This window comes from Haliotis rubra, unplaced genomic scaffold (genome assembly GCF_003918875.1).
Source record: "Haliotis rubra isolate DU_JTF1 unplaced genomic scaffold, ASM391887v1 Scf820, whole genome shotgun sequence".
In the NCBI taxonomy this organism is placed as follows: domain Eukaryota; kingdom Metazoa; phylum Mollusca; class Gastropoda; order Lepetellida; family Haliotidae; genus Haliotis; species Haliotis rubra.
This window is the reverse complement of record NW_025767547.1, coordinates 252276-273280: the sequence shown is the minus strand read 5'-3', so window position 1 is coordinate 273280 and position 21005 is coordinate 252276. Positions and strand designations below refer to the sequence as shown.

At 42.5% G+C, this 21005-nt stretch overlaps 1 protein-coding gene across 1 annotated transcript in view; it reads right to left on the bottom strand.

Moving 5' to 3' along the window:
• LOC124262101 (CAD protein-like) overlaps positions 1-20785 on the bottom strand; it is a 108561-nt gene extending 87776 nt beyond the window's left edge. The window contains 17 exon segments of the mRNA XM_046696546.1: positions 17-154; positions 534-767; positions 2160-2348; positions 3175-3396; positions 4122-4151; positions 4153-4356; positions 4538-4669; positions 5451-5607; positions 5939-6040; positions 10128-10313; positions 11679-11850; positions 13379-13520; positions 13635-13718; positions 14494-14552; positions 16295-16564; positions 20385-20598; positions 20705-20785. Of these exon segments, the coding sequence (XP_046552502.1) occupies positions 17-154; positions 534-767; positions 2160-2348; positions 3175-3396; positions 4122-4151; positions 4153-4356; positions 4538-4669; positions 5451-5607; positions 5939-6040; positions 10128-10313; positions 11679-11850; positions 13379-13520; positions 13635-13718; positions 14494-14552; positions 16295-16564; positions 20385-20472 (2409 nt within the window). The 5' untranslated portion in view covers positions 20473-20598; positions 20705-20785.
• Between the last annotated feature and the right edge of the window lie 220 nt (positions 20786-21005).

Genomic DNA, 21005 nt, shown 5'->3' with positions numbered 1-21005 from the left:
TGACTGAATGACTTACAGTTTCGGAGACAGTTTTGAGGTATGGATCAAAGCCGAGCACGCTCCCGTCCATCATCCTCAGGGCCTTCTGTACCGCCTCCTCAAACTTGCGTCCGATGGCCATCACCTCTCCCACGCTCTTCATGGAGCTGCCAATCTAAAAACAGGAAAGGGAACAGTCAAAACACATCAGCTTTACACTGAGGGGAATCGAACCCACGTCTTCGGCGTGATGAGCGAACGCTTTAACCACTAGGCTACCCCACTGCCCCTGTAGCAATGAAGTGATTTTATCTCTATTTTACTACTGTTCTCAACGGTTTAAGGCCGAATGGATAGCGCTGTTTTTAACTGTGCTGTCCTGTTTGTTGTACATGCAATTCTGTATGTGACACTTCAATAAAATATTTCTTCTCCATTGTCGTCTTCTTCTTCCCTGTAGTATCTATGATCCATGTAACCTTCCCTTTGTTCCCATAACCCCAACACTGCATATCACCATCACCTTACAATAATTCAATAACATCCTTTCTCACCTTGGTTGAGACCCTGGAAAACTTGCGCAGGTCCCAGCGAGGAATCTTGACGACACAGTAGTCGAGACTGGGCTCGAAGCACGCTGTGGTGGAGTTGGTGACAGAATTCTTCAGCTCGGGGAGGGGGATTCCTAGCGACAGCTTGGCAGCGATGTAAGCAAGTGGGTACCCGGTGGCCTTGCTGGCGAGGGCTGAGCTGCGAGACAGTCGGGCATTCACCTCAATGATGTAATACTGAAATAGGATTGGTTAATACTTCAGTTGGTGTCTTGCCAATTTGTAATCAGGTTAGGATATGTGACTATAGATCCACATAACTGACTGGACATTCAACTTGATAGGACCTGTCCAGAAGTATTTTTTGTCTTCTAAAACTACCAATTTGTGTTATAATCTGTCAACTGGTTGTGTAGCAGGTATAATTTCTAGTCATGTTAGGGACAGACATGTAATTTTTCAAGTAAAATTGATATTTTTATACTTATCCTGACTCATGATCTTTTGCTTATCTCCCTTTTCTTTTCGAATGGTAGTGGAAACACTTGAATCCCTTGAAGTTCCCGAAGCGGACGTAAAATTACACTCACCCACGAGTTACCTCCCTTTTGCCCTTTTCCCGCGCAAACAGTCATGTGACCAGCCTTACTTGTCACTCTCCCCCTTTTCGGCCAAGCGGATGGTTGGGCAAGCACTGGAGTCCCATATACGGCATTATATCCGTTTTATGTAGATCCTATTCTTTAAAATTGCGCTGTGTATGGATTTGGCAATAACTACTTTGTATTATGTGTAAAAAAATTGTAAAAATTAATTGTATTTGTGTCATAATTTCATCGTTATGTAACTTTGTTTACATTTCATGAAATCTTGCAGTGTTTGCAGGCACAGGTTATCCGTGGCTGATCCTCACCCCCAATGCCCCTCGTGCATAAAACCATGTTCTTCCAGCTTGCGCTGTACTTATTGTGTTGATTTATCAAATATACAATTTAATCAATATTTGTCTTATATCTATAGACGTGCCATGGATCGGGTGAGGAAGTCATCTCAAGTCACGGCTGATAAAACAGGAGATCAGCCTGCAAACCATATGTTGCTTGCTACTGCTGAAATTCATAAAACTGGTAAGGCTGGTCACATGACTGTTTGCGTGGGAAAAGGGCAAATGGGACGTAAGTCGTGGGTGAGTGTATTTTTACGTCCGCTTCAGGAACTTCAAGGGATTCAAGTGTTTCCACTACCATTGGAAAAGAAAAGGGAGACAAGCATAAGGATAAGAGTCTGGATAAGAATAAATTGAACTTTTCAACTTGCAAATGAATCTGGTCTTAATATGTCAGTATATTTTAATCAAAGCGATCCAGTTAACCTCTGGCAATTTACAGCCTGAATTTTATTGACTGGCCATCAGACATGATGCATGATATGACTACAAGTTCTAAATCTACTGCACATAAAATGAGAGACCTTGACATACCAAAATCCTTCGTGGTGAGTGACCTTGACCTACTGGCTAAGTGACTATGACATATGTGCTCAGACCTTGACCTCCCAGCTGAGTGACCTTGACATACCTGCTGACCTTTTGACAGACCTTGGCCTACTTGTTGAGTGACCTTGACCTACCTGCTGTGAGTGTGGATTGAGGGCATACTGGATATTGCACTCTCCAACAACCCGGAGATGGCGGATGACCTTGATGGCTGTAGTTCTCAGCATGTTGTACTCTGCGTTGGTGAGGGTCTGACTGGGGGCGACAACAATGGACTCCCCGGTATGGATGCCGAGTGGGTCCACATTCTCCATGTTACACACCTGCAGCACACACAGAGGTCAGTAAAGGCTGGCCAGTTGCAGCCAACAAGCAAACACTGCCAAGTGTAACTTTAAAGAAATCAGTAAAGTATGTGTCCAAATTACTGAAGCAATGACTGACTGAGTTTGGTTTTACGCCGCTTTTAGCAATATTCCAGCAACATCACGGCGGGGGACACCAGAAATGGGCTTCACACATTGTGCCCATGTGGGGATTCGAACCCGGGTCTTCGGCGTGACGAGCCAACGCTTTAACCATTAGGCTACCCCACGGCCCCTGAAGCAATGACACCTGCATCTTATGTCATTATCAACATACCACCTGCCACCCCTTCACCAGCGAACACAAAAAGCAGCCCAGATTTGTAACTTTGGAGTGCTTGAATCAGGGAGTATCGCTTTGCGTTTGAGCTAAATTATTGCAAAATAATGACAGAAATACTTTAATCATTGCAAAGATTGTAGGGAATTGAACATGGACCATGGTCTTATGAAAGCTTCTGTCAATTGGCTACCAATACTCTGAAATATTCAGAAATAGCCACTTCCTCAAATCACTAAGCCATGGTGCAACACTGTTATAGTGACAGCCCAGTGTTTATGGTGAGATGACAAGAAACACTAACCCAGTTTAAATGTGACACGGAATATTCAGCTCAGAAGTGACCAACACTGACCCAGCCTAATCGCTACCCGCCAGACAGCACAGGCCCAACGTTCATGGTGGCGTGATTGAGGACATCAACCAAAGGTTTAATCATAGATAAACAGAAAACCACTCCATTTTGATGGTGAGGCACCTAGATGATTGACAACCTCCACTCACCGTGATGCAGTTGTCGTAGGCGTCCCTGACCACCTCATATTCCACCTCCTTCCAGCCTTTCAGAGACTTGTCTATCAACACCTGGCTGGTGTGAGCAAAGATGGCACTAGCCAGAACTAGCAGCTCTTCCTTGTTGGCTGCGAACCCGGACCCCAGCCCACCCAGGGCAAACGCTGCTCGGATCAGAACAGGGTAACCCAAGGTTTCCGCTGCTTGCACAACCTGTAAGAAATGACTGATCTCTAGAATCTTCAACCATTATTCAAAAGAGAAGCAAAATTCACTGAACATTTTGATATTGAATGCTGTTCTTTTTATCCATATTCAATTAGTCAACTGATAATTATTCATCCTCTGTGAATCTTTCAAAAGTGTGCTATATTACAGAATTATGTACTGATATAATAATAAATTGAAAACCAACAATGTACAATTAACTTTGATTTGATGGATAACAAAACAATTTCATAAGTAAATATTTACATGAATGAGTAAGAATGATGACTATGAGACAAAAGTTGAAAGTGTTGAATGATTGTTGTGCTTGATCATCTCATGCCTAATTTAATTTGATTCCTGTTGCTATATTTGAGGAAGTAAACAATTTCACAACTGAGTTTCAGGGATGTGGGGACATGTCTGAGAACTCAACAAAATATTTTTATATATTGAATGTTTGAAAAAGCTCCTTGAAGGAGGTCCCACTACACATGACAAATTCACCAAAGGAGTCCCCGTTACAGGAGACAAGCCCCCTTACTTAGTTATTTCAGTGTTTAGTGACATTAATTATCTTCTTTTACTACCTCTCATATAAACTGATCTAACTGATGTAATGTTTCTTTGTCAAGGGCACATGCCTTCAACATCTCAATTAAAATGACGGATCCCTGTCACACAAAGAACCCCCAAAAGGAATCCGCATCACATGGCATAACATCCCTCACCTGGTCAACAGTGTAGGCCGCCTCGCTGGGGGGCCACATGTTCTTTAATCTCCGCCATTTTCTCTGCAAATATCTTCCTGTCCTCTGTCCACTCGATGGAAGCCACCTGCGTCCCCAAAACTCTGACATTGTACTTTTCTAGGACACCTCGATCGGTCAGTTGTATCCCACAATTCAGTGCCGTCTGCCCACCAAACGTCAGCAAAATCCCATCAGGCCTCTCGCTCCTTATAACCTGCAGAAAACATGACACCATTTTCAACGGAATGATGAAACTTTTTGTTGTTGATTTCCTGAAAAAAGTTTTAAAAACTCATAGAACAGCAATGCTGTCATACTGTTGTAGTCAAGTGGCAGGCTGCAGCACATCCATATATGATCTATGTATGGCATACGTGGATCAGAACTTCCCTCACCTGGGTTACATAGTCGGGGGTTATAGGCAGGAAGTATACTTTGTCGGCCAGGCCCTTGGACGTCTGGACAGTTGCGATGTTGGGGTTGACGAGGACTGTATGGATGCCTTCCTCCTTCAGGGCTTTGATGGCCTGCACAGATGAGAGAGTTCATAAATGACTGGAGAACGGACATTGAACACACATCTCAAACCCACCCATCACCATGACTCCAACACATTTCCTGTGACTTGGGGATATCTTCCCATGCTGCTATCCCCAGGGGGAAATAATAAGGGAATTTTTTTTAGTGAAATTTGTTTCAGGCATAAAAAAATCCCTGGACAACAACCTTGAACACCATGATCAGCAGTGGTCACATACCCCTCCACCCACATCAGTTGTGAAAGACTCCTTGGCCCACAACCTCCCCACCCAGCCATCCTACCACAGACCCTGAGTATTCAATCTCTCCCAACCTGCGGATCAGCACCTCCTGAACCACCCTTCAATATCCCTACCTGAGATCTAGAGTACTCAATCTATCTCCAGATAATTGTTCAACATTAGGAGTATGTACTCCTTAGTTTTTCAATGTAGGAGTACTGGAAAACCTTAAGTGTACATTTGGAGTACTGAATGGAAATTAATGGAGCATCTTTAATCTTGTGTTTCGTTTCATATATGCACTACAACATTGCTACTCTTGTGTAAACAGGTCAATAAACAATAAAACAATACTTTTTCAGATAAATACATCTGTAAATGATTCTAAGACCATACACCATTGCTGTGGTGCGTATCTGCTACGTTTCCTAAATTATTTCCTACCGTATCATGCATATTTTTATCCGTACATACGCCGATACGGCCAGTGTATCTGGAGCCCTGCCTGAGGATCAGCACCTCTTGAACCACCCTTGATCATCCCTACCTGAGATCCAGAGTAGTCGAACTCTCCTGCCTGGCCGATGGACAATCCCCCAGACCCAAGGATCAGCACCTTCTTGGGCCTGGGTGGTGCCTGCTGGACGTTCAGTGTGATTCCTGGGCTCCTCAGCTTCATAGACACCCTCTCTCTCACTGTCGGGCTGCAACCAGAGAAACACATCCAGTGAAACAAGGAAAGATCTTGCCACATGACTCACCATTTATGCAATGTATTTATTCAGCGTTGTAGAGAGAAACACTGGTAAGATATCTCTGTAAGGGGCCGGGCCAAAATGGCCACTGCAAAATTTCAATAAATATTGCATTATGATCACAGAGTTGACTAAAAAAGCAAAAGTACCACAAACCTGATCTTACATTGCTGTGACCTTCACTTCAAAATCCTGACCTAACCTCACCTACCTGTGGCCTTGACCTCCACATTCTGACCTGACCTCACCTTGTCTACAACCTTGACCTTCATATACTGACCTGATCTCGCCCTGCCTGTGTGCCTTGACCTGGTCCAGGAAGACATCAAACAACACCTCCAGGTCCTGTGGGCCCGCCATGTGTTCTGGGTGGAACTGTACGCTGTAACAAACACGTCCAGCCCATCAACCAGGGTTTCTACTGGGGCCACTGAAAGACACTTTGGGATAGTACCTTTATTTTGCCTTTATTTTTCATAACACATATTCCCAAGCCTTTTCTTTGTTCAGAAAGCTGACTGCTCAATCAGATGCCAATGCTTTGATAATAGTCAGGTAGAAACCACCACATGTAAATATAATCCAACTGGAACCATGTTGTCTAGAGAAGGTAAAAATACATGCCATATATTCGAAGGAAATGAGGCAGTAAACAAAACATTCTCAAGGCAGGCTGACCTATACAAAATAAAGCTGATCTATACACAGTACAAAGTGGCAATCTCATGACTGACTGACTGAGTTTGGTTTTACGCTGCTTTTAGCAATATTCCAGCAACATCACGGCGGGGGACACCAAAAATGGGCTTCACACATTGTACCCATGTGGGGATTCAAACCCGGGTCTTCGGAGTGACGAGCCAACGCTTTAACCACTAGACTACCCCGCCGCCCCACAATGTCATGACCCCAAGCTACCCTAGCAAACTTGCTCAATCACGGGAAAACTGTTCACCATGTAGTTTTGGTCAGTTACACACTGTAGACTACCACTTGCGCTAGGAACACTTGTTGCTGTTACGTCAGTTCTATCAATGTTTATCGTGTACTCATGTATCATGCTATAATTTAACATGGATAAACATGTTAGGTATATTATACTGTCTCCAAGTTGATTGGTCAATCCCCGTAATGGCAAGCACCAGTCAGGGTAACAACAAGTACCATCTTTGAATGTCTCTGAATATGGCACAGGAAAGGAAAGTCAATTCAGAATCAGAGGCAGACGGTCGATCCACCACATCATGGCGGAGGTCTATCCACTACATCATGGCGGAGGTCTATCCACTACATCATGGCGGAGGTCTATCCACTACATCATGCCGATGGTCCGTCTACCACATCATGGCGATGGTCTATCCACTACATCATGCCGATGGTCTGTCTACTACATCATGGCGATGGTCTATCCACTACATCATGCCGATGGTCTATCCACTACATCATGGCAATGGTCTGTCCACTACATCATGGTGATCGTCTATCCACTACATCATGGAGATGGTCTGTCCACTACATTATGGCAATGGTCTATCCACTACATCATGGCGATGGTCTATCCACTACATTATGGCAATGGTCTATCCACTACATCATGGCAATGGTCTATCCACTACATTATGGCGATGGTCTATCCACTACATCATGGCAATGGTCTATCCACTACATCATGGCATGGTCTATCCACTACATCATGATGGTCTATCCACTACATCATGGCGATGGTCTGTCCACTACATCATGCCGATGGTCTGTCCACTACATCATGGCAATGGTCTATCCACTACATCATGGTGATGGTCTATCCACTACATCATGGCGATGGTCTATCCACTACATCATGGCGATGGTCTATCCACTACATCATGGCAATGGTCTATCCACTACATCATGGCAATGGTCTATCCACTACATCATGGCAATGGTCTATCCACTACATCATGGTGATGGTCTATCCACTACATCATGGTGATGGTCTATCCACTACATCATGGTGATGGTCTATCCACTACATCATGGCGATGGTCTATCCACTACATCATGGTGATGGTCTATCCACTACATCATGGCGATGGTCTATCCACTACATCATGGCGATGGTCTATCCACTACATCATGGCAATGGTCTATCCACTACATCATGGCCACCACTACATCATGGCAATGGTCTATCCACTACATCATGGTGATGGTCTATCCACTACATCATGGTGATGGTCTATCCACTACATCATGGTGATGGTCTATCCACTACATCATGGTGATGGTCTATCCACTACATCATGGTGATGGTCTATCCACTACATCATGGCGATGGTCTATCCACTACATCATGGCAATGGTCTATCCACTACATCATGGCAATGGTCTATCCACTACATCATGGTGATGGTCTATCCACTACATCATGGTGATGGTCTATCCACTACATCATGGTGATGGTCTATCCACTACATCATGGTGATGGTCTATCCACTACATCATGGTGATGGTCTATCCACTACATCATGGCAATGGTCTATCCACTACATCATGGCAATGGTCTATCCACTACATCATGGTGATGGTCTATCCACTACATCATGGTGATGGTCTATCCACTACATCATGGTGATGGTCTGGTCCATCCACTACATCATGGTGATGGTCTACATCATGGTGATCCACTACATCATACATCCACTACATCATGGTGATGGTCTGTCCACTACATCATGGTGATGGTCTATCCACTACATCATGGTGATGGTCTGTCCACTACATCATGGCGATGGTCTGTCCATTACATCATGGCAATGGTCTATCCACTACATCATGGCAATGGTCTATCCACTACATCATGGTGATGGTCTGTCCACTACATCATGCCGATGGTCTGTCCACTACATCATGGCAATGGTCTATCCACTACATCATGGCAATGGTCTATCCACTACATCATGGTGATGGTCTGTCCACTACATCATGCCGATGGTCTGTCCACTACATCATGGCAACGGTCTGTCTACCACATCATGGCAACGGTCTGTCTACTACATCATGGCAACGGTCAGTCTACTACATCATGGGGACGGTCTGTCTACCACATCATGGTGACGGTCTGTCTACCACATCATGGCAACGGTCCGTCTACCACATCATGGCAAGGGTCTGCCTACCACATCATGGCAACGGTCTGTCTACCACATCATGGCAACGGTCTGTCTACTACATCATGGTAACGGTCAGTCTACTACATCATGGGAACGGTCTGTCTACCACATCATGGTGACGGTCTGTCTACCACATCATGGCAACGGTCCGTCTACCACATCATGGCAAGGGTCTGCCTACCACATCATGGCAACGGTCTGTCTACCACATCATGGCAACGGTCTGTCTACTACATCATGGTAACGGTCAGTCTACTACATCATGGGAACGGTCTGTCTACCACATCATCATGGTGACGGTCTGTCTACCACATCATGGCAACGGTCCGTGTACCACATCATGGCAAGGGTCTGCCTACCACATCATGGCAACGGTCCGTCTACCACATCATGGCAAGGGTTTGCCTACCACATCATGGCAACGGTCCGTCTACCACATCATGGCAACGGTCCGCCTACCACATCATGGCGACGGTCTGTCTACCACATCATGGCGACGGTCTGTCTACCACATCATGGCAACGGTCTGTCTACCACATCATGGCAACGGTCTGTCCGCTCTACCATCATCATGGCGAGGGTCCGCCTACCACATCATGGCAACAGTCCGTCTACCACATCATGGCAACGGTCTGCCTACCACATCATGGCAACGGTCCGTCTACTACATCATGGCGACGGTCTGTCTACCACATCATGGCAACGGTCTGTCTACTACATCATGGCAATGGTCCGTCTACCACATCATGGCAACGGTCTGTCTACTACATCATGGCAACGGTCTGTCTACCACATCATGGCAACGGTCAGTCTACCACATCATGGCGACGGTCTGTCTACCACATCATGGCAACGGTCCGTCTACCACATCATGGCAAGGGTCCGCCTACCACATCATGGCAACAGTCCGTCTACCACATCATGGCAACGGTCTGCCTACCACATCATGGCAACGGTCCGTCTACTACATCATGGCGACGGTCTGTCTACCACATCATGGCAACGGTCTGTCTACTACATCATGGCAATGGTCCGTCTACCACATCATGGCAACGGTCTGTCTACTACATCATGGCAACGGTCTGTCTACCACATCATGGCAAGGGTCAGTCTACCACATCATGGCAACGGTCCATCTACTACATCATGGCAACGGTATGCCTACCACATCATGGCAACGGTGCGTCTACTACATCATGGCGACGGTCTGTCTACTACGCCGTGTCGACGTTCTGTCTACTACATCATGGCAACAGTCTCTCTACCACATCATGGCAACGGTCTGTCAACTACATCATGGCGATGGCATGTACACACCTGAAGAATGGCTTGTCAGTGTGGATGACTCCCTCGTTAGTCTTGTCGTTAGCGTTGGTAAACAGTGGCACCCAGTCTTCTGGGAGCGAGTCGGGATCGACAGCAAATCCATGGTTCTGCGTGGTGATGTAGCAGCGGATGGAATCCTCGTACCTGCAGGGCTGGTTGTGGCCACGGTTACCATATCTAAGGAGAGATGTGTGATCATTAATAACATCTCCACCAATCTATCAATTTCTAACAAACATTGCAACAAACAAACATTACTTCAAAACTATTATTCTTTTAATGCCCATACAGACATATGAATAAATGTTCTCCAGTTATGACACTTTCTTCATCTTGAGAGCTATGTTGCTGATGGCAGGAAATAAGCACCTATCATAATTCCTGAATTTCTATGTTTCCAACACCTCATTGTTAACGTCTTGGAGAGGATGCAAGGGGTTTTATATAATTATCAGTACCCATAGTTACTACATCTAGAATTGTATGGTGCCAATCACCAGGGAAATATTGACACTATTGATACTTACTTCATCTTGAATGTCTTGGCGCCAATGGCGAGGGATATATACACATTTCTAAGTTACCATACTTACTTCATCTTGAATGTCTTGGCGCCAATGGCGAGGGATATACACACACATTTCCAAGTTACCATACCTACTTCATCTTGAATGTCTTGGCGCCAATGGCTAGGGATATATACACACATTTCCAAGTTACCATACTTCATCTTGAATGTCTTGGCGTCTATGGCTAGGGATATATACACATTTCTAAGTTACCATACTTACTTCATCTTGAATGTCTTGGTGCCGATGGCGAGGGATATATACACATTTCTAAGTTACCATACTTACTTCATCTTGAATGTCTTGGCGCCAATGGCGAGGGATATATACACACATTTCCAAGTTACCATACCTACTTCATCTTGAATGTCTTGGCGCCAATGGTTAGGGATATATACACACATTTCCAAGTTACCATACTTCATCTTGAATGTCTTGGCGCCTATGGCTAGGGATATATACACATTTCTAAGTTACCATACTTACTTCATCTTGAATGTCTTGGGGCCGATGGCGAGGGATATATACACATTTCTAAGTTACCATACTTACTTCATCTTGAATGTCTTGGCGCCAATGGCTAGGGATAAATACACATTTCTACGTTACCATACTTACTTCATCTTGAATGTCTTGGCACTGATGGCAAGTGGCATAATGTAATTCTTCAAGTAAAATTTATATTTTTATACTTATCCTGACTCATGATCTTTTGCTTATCTCTCTTTCCCTTGCGAATGGTAGTGGAACACTTGAAGTTCCCTAAGCGGACGTAAAAATACACTCACCCACGAGTTACCTCCCTTTTCCCGCGCAAACAGTCATGTGACAAGCCTGACTGGTCACTCTCTCCCTTTTTGCCCAGTTGGATGGTTGGGCGAGCACTGGAGTCCTGTATACGGCATTATATCCTTTTTATTTTATCTGAGTCAGGATAAGAAAAAATGACACGTTTCCAAGTTACCATACTTACTTCATCTTGAACGTCTTGGCGCCGATGGCTAGGGAAAGGAGCTGGTGACCAAGGCATATGCCAAACACTGGCTTGAAGTTGGTTTCGTTGAGAACACGACCAACATTGGAGATAGTTGTACCACACATCGTTGGGTCACCTGGTCCGTTACTAAGGAACAAACCATCATAGTCTGAAAGAGAAACATCACATTTTCCCATAAAAATCACAACCTTTATGTGGCCTGGCTGCACAGCTATGAGCATGACTATACCATTGATGGGGTTGGTTGTGAATTATTGGACAACATCATTCCCCCTGAGGGTCACACAATTCAGGAAATGATGATGGCGTGGCTTGTGTTGAAGGATTCCCCCTGGTGTTGTGGAAAGTATTCCAAACAGAAAATACGTCATCATCATTTGCATGTGCGCCAGGTATCAGATGTGGCCAGTGGCTGTTTTGGTCTGGTGTCGGTTGGCAATGCATTCATCCCATTTTGATTGTAGACGAGACTTGAACAGCTTTTGTAAGGCGGCATCAAGCAGCTGCAATAGTAAGGTCCCTACAGATAACCAGATCTGTCACCATTGCTTTCATTTGTCCTTTTCACCGAGGGCAGACGAAGACATCAGAAGCCATCCGACACAGGCAGATATTTCTCTTTCAGTAGGCCACCTGGTGTCAAGTCCCACCTGGTGTCCAGTCCCACCTGGTGTCCAGTCCCACCTGGTGTCAAGTCCCACCTGGTGTCAAGTCCCACCTGGTGTCCAGTCCCACCTGGTGTCAAGTCCCACCTGGTGTCCAGTCCCACCTGGTGTCCAGTCCCACCTGGTGTCAAGTCCCACCTGGTGTCCAGTCCCACCTGGTGTCCAGTCCCACCTGGTGTCAAGTCCCACATTGTTTTCATCCAATCTTCAGTCATATGTCTATCACTCTATCCTTATTCATGTTCATGCACTACGACTCCTTTGGGAGAAGGTTCACCCTTGATAACCATGGAACAATTATGTCCATCTTCTTGTCGATGTCAAGGCTCTTTTTTCTGATATTGGTCATGCTGATGCCCACTACGACCATTCAGTACTACTTCAGCACTCCCTGCCCTGACTTGGGGATAGGGAGAAAGATGGAACACTTTCCCCTATCTGCGTTCTCGTTCTTTGGCATGACAACTGACTTTGATTTGTTTCTTCTCCATAGCTGAATGTTTGACTGAGCCGATCCATAGAGACATCCAGCAGCTTGGTTGCCAATCTCCTCTGTGAACAACGTTCTTCAGTTTCTCAAAACATGTCTATAAATTCTCTTTGACGCTATGGTCAAGAATAATGACAACTACAATTTCAGTCCTAAACCTGTAAGTGTGTTTGCAATTCTACAGTTATATATGCTTACTGACAAAAGTATAAGGACTAATCTCATACCAGAAAATGAAAAAATGTAATTTTGTGACTAATTGGACGCCAAAAGGGAGGAAAGTGGGTGAGTGGTTTATGTCCTTTTTTAGAAGGGAACTTCAAGGGATTTCAAGTGTTCCACTATCATTCCCAAGAGGAAGGAGACAAGCATAATTAGCATGAGTCAGGATAAGGAAAAATAGCATGTTATAGGTCAAAATGTATTCAATGATATTTTTTGAGACACTGGTCACATTTTGATTCAGATCACAACAATACTCATCAAAAGGTATACTTATGAATGTTGTTGATGTTGTTCACCTGCGCTGTTGATGGGGTGGTCCCACGGCACCACAGTGACCCGAGCCCCACGCTGACAGAGACAACGGATCTGGTTGTACTTGATGCCACAATCCACCGCCATGATCTTCAAATCACCCGATTTATTATACACCATGGGCTTCTGCAAAATGACAATATATCAATCTATTAGATACCCAAAGTTCTGTACCATGACAGTATCAGGTACCAGGGAGACAAATATTAGGGAGACACGTATTGAGAGGACATTTCTCACCTGGATCGACACCTCCTTGACGAGGTTGGTGACGTTTGGGTCCACCAGGGCGACAGATTCTGGGTCCTCACCATCCACCACAACCTGAGAATATTGTCGAATAGGAAAACAAATAAATAATCAAACTTCATCGAAACAAACCCAACAGCTGTTTCAATTATATTTTACGTTTGATCATGAACGATGATTGATATTTTTTCTCCAAAAGCTAACAAAAATAAAGTCTAAAACTGAAAAATAGTGAAACGAAACGAAAATAATAAATGTTTTCAACTTTGAGCTTCTCTCAAAGATGCCTCCTACATTTTGAAGACAACATATATTTTCTTAAAGATATTACAAGAATACTATATTCTCATTAAATTCATCATATTTTGCATCATATTGAAAAAGATGCATTAGAAAGTTTGGAATTTATTGAAACTAATTAAAACAAGACATTTTTATGGATTAAACTTCTTTTTTAATTTCTCTCACATTATTATTATACATTATCCCTATTTAAAAAAGAAGTTTAATCCATAAAAATATCTTGGACATCAATGTACAACTTCTAAATGCCACTGAAAGACATAATTAAAACAAGAAAATATGGTCATGAATATCCCCCGCCACAGAGTTCGGTTCCTGTTTGGTTCCTGTTTTTTAACTCCACCACAACATTCATGTCCTGAAAACACATACCACATTTGGTTTCCCTATCTAGGAACGTTTTTTGAGAAAATCTGTCCCCATCACCTCCGACGGATGGAGCTCAAACCAATATCCCCCTCCCACTTTGAATTCTTGGCGGGAGATGATGTCGCTTGATGCATCAAACCTGGTAACCATGGTAACAATAATCAAGAAACAACCCTACCTTCCCAAGCATGGTCCCTTTCTCTCGGATCTTTTTTGTCAGATCTCTAGTATCAACTCCTGGAAAAAAGAAACATCATCAATAAAAGAATAAACTTCTATGTTCAGTTATAATCAACACTTTGGTTAATATTACATGAGAATTTCCTCCGTATGAAGACGAGAACGTTTTTTCGATGATGTGAACCAAATCACAGCTACAGCTTTCTTGGAGTGAGTGAGTGAGTTTAGTTTTATGCCTCTTTCAGCAATATTCCAGCAATATCACAGCGGGGAACACCAGAAATGGGCTTCACACATTGTACCTATGTGGGAGCTTTACTGGAGACAGTGGGCTTAAAATAGTGGAATGAGTGAGTGATTCCCTTAAACAGTTTGATGTGGAAGGATGGTAGGAAGTGGTGCAGGATGACTACCAATTTGTGAAAGACATAAAGCACAAGGGATTTGAACCTGCAATCCTGGTTCTTGGCACGATAAGGGAGGCAACTCTGAAAGATGAATTGCAGCACTTTCAACTAATGGACCATCCGTGCCCCTCACATAATGGTATAGTACCTCAGTGCAGGTGATCAACACAGTATCTGAATGACATTAGAGCATTTCATACCATTTATAAATTTTATGAAATTTTGGAATCAAAGAATTGCAAAAAGCACCTTCCAAAAAACAGATATTTATGAAATATTCATTGGTAATACTGGTTATATTCATTTTCAAAATACCAATTGGAGCAGGAAATCAGTAAACGTGTTAACGATGATCAGCCCGACAAGGAATTAATTCATGTGTGAATACAACTCGCCAAACAAAATTAAGCACGGGAACGTAGAAGAAAATTTCAGTGACATGTAGAAATCAGCTTGGTTACATTTCTACATAAGGGTTAAGGTCAGGGGTAGGTAATTTATAACACACTCACAGAAATCTGGGGAACAAACAGCCACAGAAAATATAACCTTGTAATACCTTTCCATGGAAATAATTTCCCCAGAGACAATACTACAACGGAACATGTTCACTACAGGACAAGATAACGGCAAACATCCACAGATTGGTGACATCATGCAGCAAACAGGGCAGCGACAACTCTTACTGTGCATTTCAGTTTTAAGCTCTACATTTCCAAAGCCCACCCTAGGGCCCGATCCACGAAGCGTATGTAGCACTGTATCATTTGTAAGTGTTTAATATGCTAAATGGTTACAATAGCTCGTAGCATTACGAATGCTTTATAGGTTGAGGCCCTGGGCCCTGTTTCACAAGTGATCGTAGTTATTATGACAGTCGTAAGTCTATGTTAAAGTATGGGAGTTACGATCACCTTAGCGCTACGACAGTCGTAAGTCTATGTTAAAGTATGGGAGTTACGATCACCTTAGCTACGACAGTCGTAAGTCTATGTTAAAGTATGGGAGTTACGATCACCTTAGCGCTACGACAGTCGTAAGTCTATGTTAAAGTATGGGAGTTACGATCACCTTAGCCCTACGATTGCTTGTGGAACGGGCCACTGAAAATGGTAGACGTAGCAGCTGAGCAAAATTCAGAAGCTGAAATAGGTCGGAGGATGAAAATCATGAGAATCTGGATTCAAACAACGAAACTGGAAACCTCTACTTCAGGGTCAACTCCTTGCAACTTTCACACGATACGTAATATATTTTACACAATGAAATTTCATGTCAAAACAACATTGTTTCAAGTTCTTGCAAATATGGTGCAAATTACACAGGGACTTGAGTATCGCTACATACATGTAATTTGACTATCCTGATATAAATTGTATGTTAAGTATGTACCCCATATTGCTGGGATATGTTGTTCTTCCAGCCATGTTGCAAGCGACTTCACCGCAGCCCAATGACTTCGCTTCTCAGTCAAGTCTCCTATTATCAAGGCTGCTACATGGATCTCAGATGATTCAAACCATTTCTTCAGTCCAAACTCATCAGTTTCTTCATCAGCGATGCCATAATTCCCGATCAGTGGGTACGTCAACACCAGGATCTGCTTCCTGTAGGATGGGTCAGTGAGGGATTCTGGGTAACCCACCATGCCTGTCTGGAACACTGTAAAATAAAGACAGCAATCCATTGTAAATTGTGGTGGGTAGGTTCCGGCGGACAAAACAACCCACAGCCACTAATCCAGGATGTATCCTGACATGCACAGAGGGAGACATAAAGAGTTTAGTTTTACACTGCACTCAGCAGTATTCCAGCTATATGGCAGGGGTCTGAAAATAATCGAGTCTATACCAGACAATCCAGTGATCAACTTCATGAGCATTGATCCACACAATTGGGAACCGATGACATGTGTCAACCAAGTCAGCGAGCCTGTTCATCCGATCCTGTTAGTCGCCTCTTATCACAAGCATGGGTTACTGAAGACCAATTCTAACCAGGATCTTCACCAGTCGCTATATAATGACACACAAACTGGTGTTAAACATTTTTCAATGTTATTAACAAATATTTTAGCTTTGCAGAGTGATTTTTCACTAGACAAATAAAAATGAAGTGAAAAATTATGTATTGAATGAAATGTGAAATAAAATCAGAATTTATGAAGAATAGTGCATCATTTTGACTGCAAAAGACAAGAGGTCTGTCATCCTATTTACATCTTTACAAATGGTGCCTTTATAATTTAGAAAAAGAGAAATGTTTTCCCACCTAGATTATGTTGTCTTTTACTGCTTAAGAACAACTAATGACAATTCACCATCCTCTTGTAAGAATAACTATCTGTATTTCATCCTCAGTAGTCAAGCATTTTTGTGTTTATTTGTTCCTTAACGCTCAGCAATTTTCCAGCCATATCAATTATATGATATGTACAATCTATTTTGAGATATATACCACTAGGGGCGACTTTTGATAAGAAAACAACTATCGCGATAACGATAGTCTATTGCAACATTTCCCGTGAAGGTCTGGGTTAGAATCTTGATCTTCAGTAACCCATGCTTGTCGTAAGAGACGACTAATGGGATCGGGTGGTCAGGCTCGCTGATTTGGTTGACACATGTCATCGGTTCTCAATTGCGCAGACCGATGCTCATGCGGTTGATCACTGGATTGTCTGGTCCAGACTCGATTATTTACAGACCGCCTCCATATAGCTGGAATATTGCTGAGAGCGGTTATTGCTATGGGAAAAACATAGTTATTTTAACATTTGTTAAAACGACCTATTTTAATGAAGTAATAAACAAATAAACGCCAAAAACCATTTTATTTCTATTCCCGTGAGTACTTTAATTTAATCATCCCCATACATCTGTTAGGGGAATTCTGCGTTAAGTTACTGATGCCAGAAAGAGATGTTGGTACTGAGTCCATGGTGGACACATAATACACCTGAGGATTGGTTATAAACCGTATTTAGTGTTGAAAAGAAATTAGAATTTGTACATCACACTGAATGTACCTTGGCAAGACCATGAAAAAATACTTAAACATATTTCAAATAAAATCAACAATACTTTCATACTTTCTTATTCTTTCCCATGATGAAGTCAGTATTTTTTTTACTAATTACTTACATTGGAAACAGTAGTTAGACAAATGAAGCTTTAATTTAAACATTTTGTAAATTTTCAAATCATTACTTAAAGTGACTGACTGAGTTTAGTTTTACGCCGCTTTTAGCAATATTCCAGCAACATCACGGCGGGGGACACCAGAAATGGGCTTAACACATTGTGCCCATGTGGGGAATCGAACCCGGGTCTTCGGCGTGATGAGCCAACGCTTTAACCACTAGGTTACCCCACCGCTCTTACTTAAAGTGTGAGATGAGAGTTAATTAACGTTGAGATATTTCAGTCTCACAGCAACAAAACAAATGTCAAGTGACCCATGAAAATCTGGGTTAGAAATCGCAAGAGGCGACTGATGGGACCTGGTTGACACATGTCATCGTATCCCAAATGCATGGATTGATGCTCAAGCAATTGATCACTGGAATGATCTGGTCCAGACTTGATTATTTACAGACCGCCGCCACATAGCTGGAATATTGCATTAAACAACAAACCAGCCAGCCGAAATGTCAAGTCCTTATAAAATGCTTGTGAGGAAGAAAACAAATTATAATTCTACCATGGCTACGTAAAATGCTCGATTTTGATTGGTCAATCAATAAAATTAGACGCTATCAATTTTGGATTGAAAATTCGTCTGATTTCATGACCGCTTCCCTGCGCACATATACAACACAGCCACATCAGCTTGACCACCAACATGGCTAATATCAACACAACAGACGTGATGGAAATGCTGATAAAACATTTATTAAAACTCAAAAAATACGATTATTATATGATTTTTCCTCCACAATTATTAGGGAAGCTCACTATAATATGACCTTCTATAATAAAAATATTCAAACTAATTACAATACACAGCCCCAAACATAAACAATATCTAACATGTAAATCAGAAAGCCTTGTAAATTTCATCCCTATCTATCATGATGTATACAAAATGTGCAGCAAATCCTTACTAAACATTTACCTACCTGGTAAATGGTATATTTGTTTCCGTTTAGAATCATAAGAATGTCAGTGATGTAAGTGAAATCATGATCCACACTCGCTGGTCATACAAATCTTTGAATAGTTACAGGTCGTAGGTCGATCAGAAAAGGATCTATTCTTCGATTCTGCAGGGTTCAGATTCGACAGTCAGTCAAGTATTTTCCACTGTCACTCAAAATGTAAACACTGTCTGTCCCCCATTTCAAACTGTTGCGTAACTGTCAACAACTACAGACTGCACTTCCAAGAAAAATAAGTAGGTCAGACGTTCCATTATAGTGTGGCCAGGGGGTTAGAGTAACACGGCACGCAAAACAATAGGCTGGTTTCGGTCGGGGGGAGTTGGTATTATATAAACCAAGCTCTTAGGTATTACATTATTGCATTGAATAAACAGTAGTTAGTTTTCTTTGGACAGAATATTATATATGTTGCAATGTTTAAAAAAAATACGAACGGCACCTTCCACTCCCTTCACAGACGAGTTCAATTCGCCTCTCGCACCATGCCGGATTTCGCAGTGTCTTCCGCGGAAGGAAGGAGTTCGATTTTAAATCGGTTATGGTAGAATGGAGATAAGTTATTGTGTTTGAAAATTAGATGAATGTTACTGACTGACTGACTGAATTTGGTTTTACGCCGCTTTTAGCAATATTCCAGCAACATCACGGCGGGGGACACCAGAAATGGGCTTCACACATTGTGCCCATGTGGGGATTCGAACCCGGGTCTTCGGCGTGACGAGCCAACGCTTTAACCATTAGGCTACCCTACCGCCCCAGATGAATGTTAGGCAGAATTGATAGTCTCTAAATTAATCATTCGGTTTGCGTTCGGTTCCAAATGAAATTTAGAGACTATCAATTCTGCCTAACATTCATCTAATTTCCCAACACAGTACGTTTATCTCCTAAATATGTAACGAAAATTTGCAACATATATTAATATATATGATTATGATTTCTAATAACTCCTTCAAAGGCAGAGAATTCAGATTATTCTTTGAAAAAAAAATGTAACACAAGTAGATGATACATACTGATAATGACAAACTTATAGATAACAACATAAAATTCTTTATTTTGTGAGTTTCCGTACAGTACTGATTCCTATACTAGACAACGGAACAAGAATCTGTACCGAAACGTAGCACCCACAAAAATATATGAACTTCTTATCCATAATGTGCCATTATTGTAATCCCTAACTTCCATAATTCCACTCAAATAAGATGACACAGAGCTGGTAAAGGCGTAAAATATATTAAGCGTGTTAAGAGCCTTTACAAAGTCTAGATTGTCGAGTCAAGGCCAACATCCGCTAAGTCAACAACATCATCTTACCGACTTCGCCTGGAACACTAACAGCAGCTCCGAACAGGTGCCCGTGGTACGATGACCCATCTTCTAGATGTAAAGTCGCCATATCCATGCTTCGAGTCAGATCGTTTGATGACAACTGAGATTTGACCACTTTTGAATGAACGAACAAGCGCGGGAGTCTGCACGTGGTTTACCCGCGCACTGTCTCTGTTGACAAAAACGATTTTCTTGAAATCTGTAATAAAATACCGAAAGTCGAATTATTTATGCTTAAATTTTCATCACATATTAGCTAATGTTCTTATCTTCAAGATGTGGTATGATCACATGAGGGGACATACCTGATATTGACGAAAAAATACTTTCTTGGCTGGTCCTACTCAAAATGAGACTTCCACATGGCAAACATCCGCCATCACTGTAATGGAAGGGAGGTTACTCTTCTCGAGAGACAAAACGAAATATTACTGAAAGGCAAAAGAAACGTCGTAATATTAGAAATGGCATTTGAGTAACAATGGAGTATTTGAACCTGTTTTTTTAAATATACACCAGAAGTCAAGTTTGAGGAAACATGAATCGTGGTCGTATAGCCTGCATTGCCCAATAAAGTATTGTTTGAGATTGAAGTTAGAAATGTTT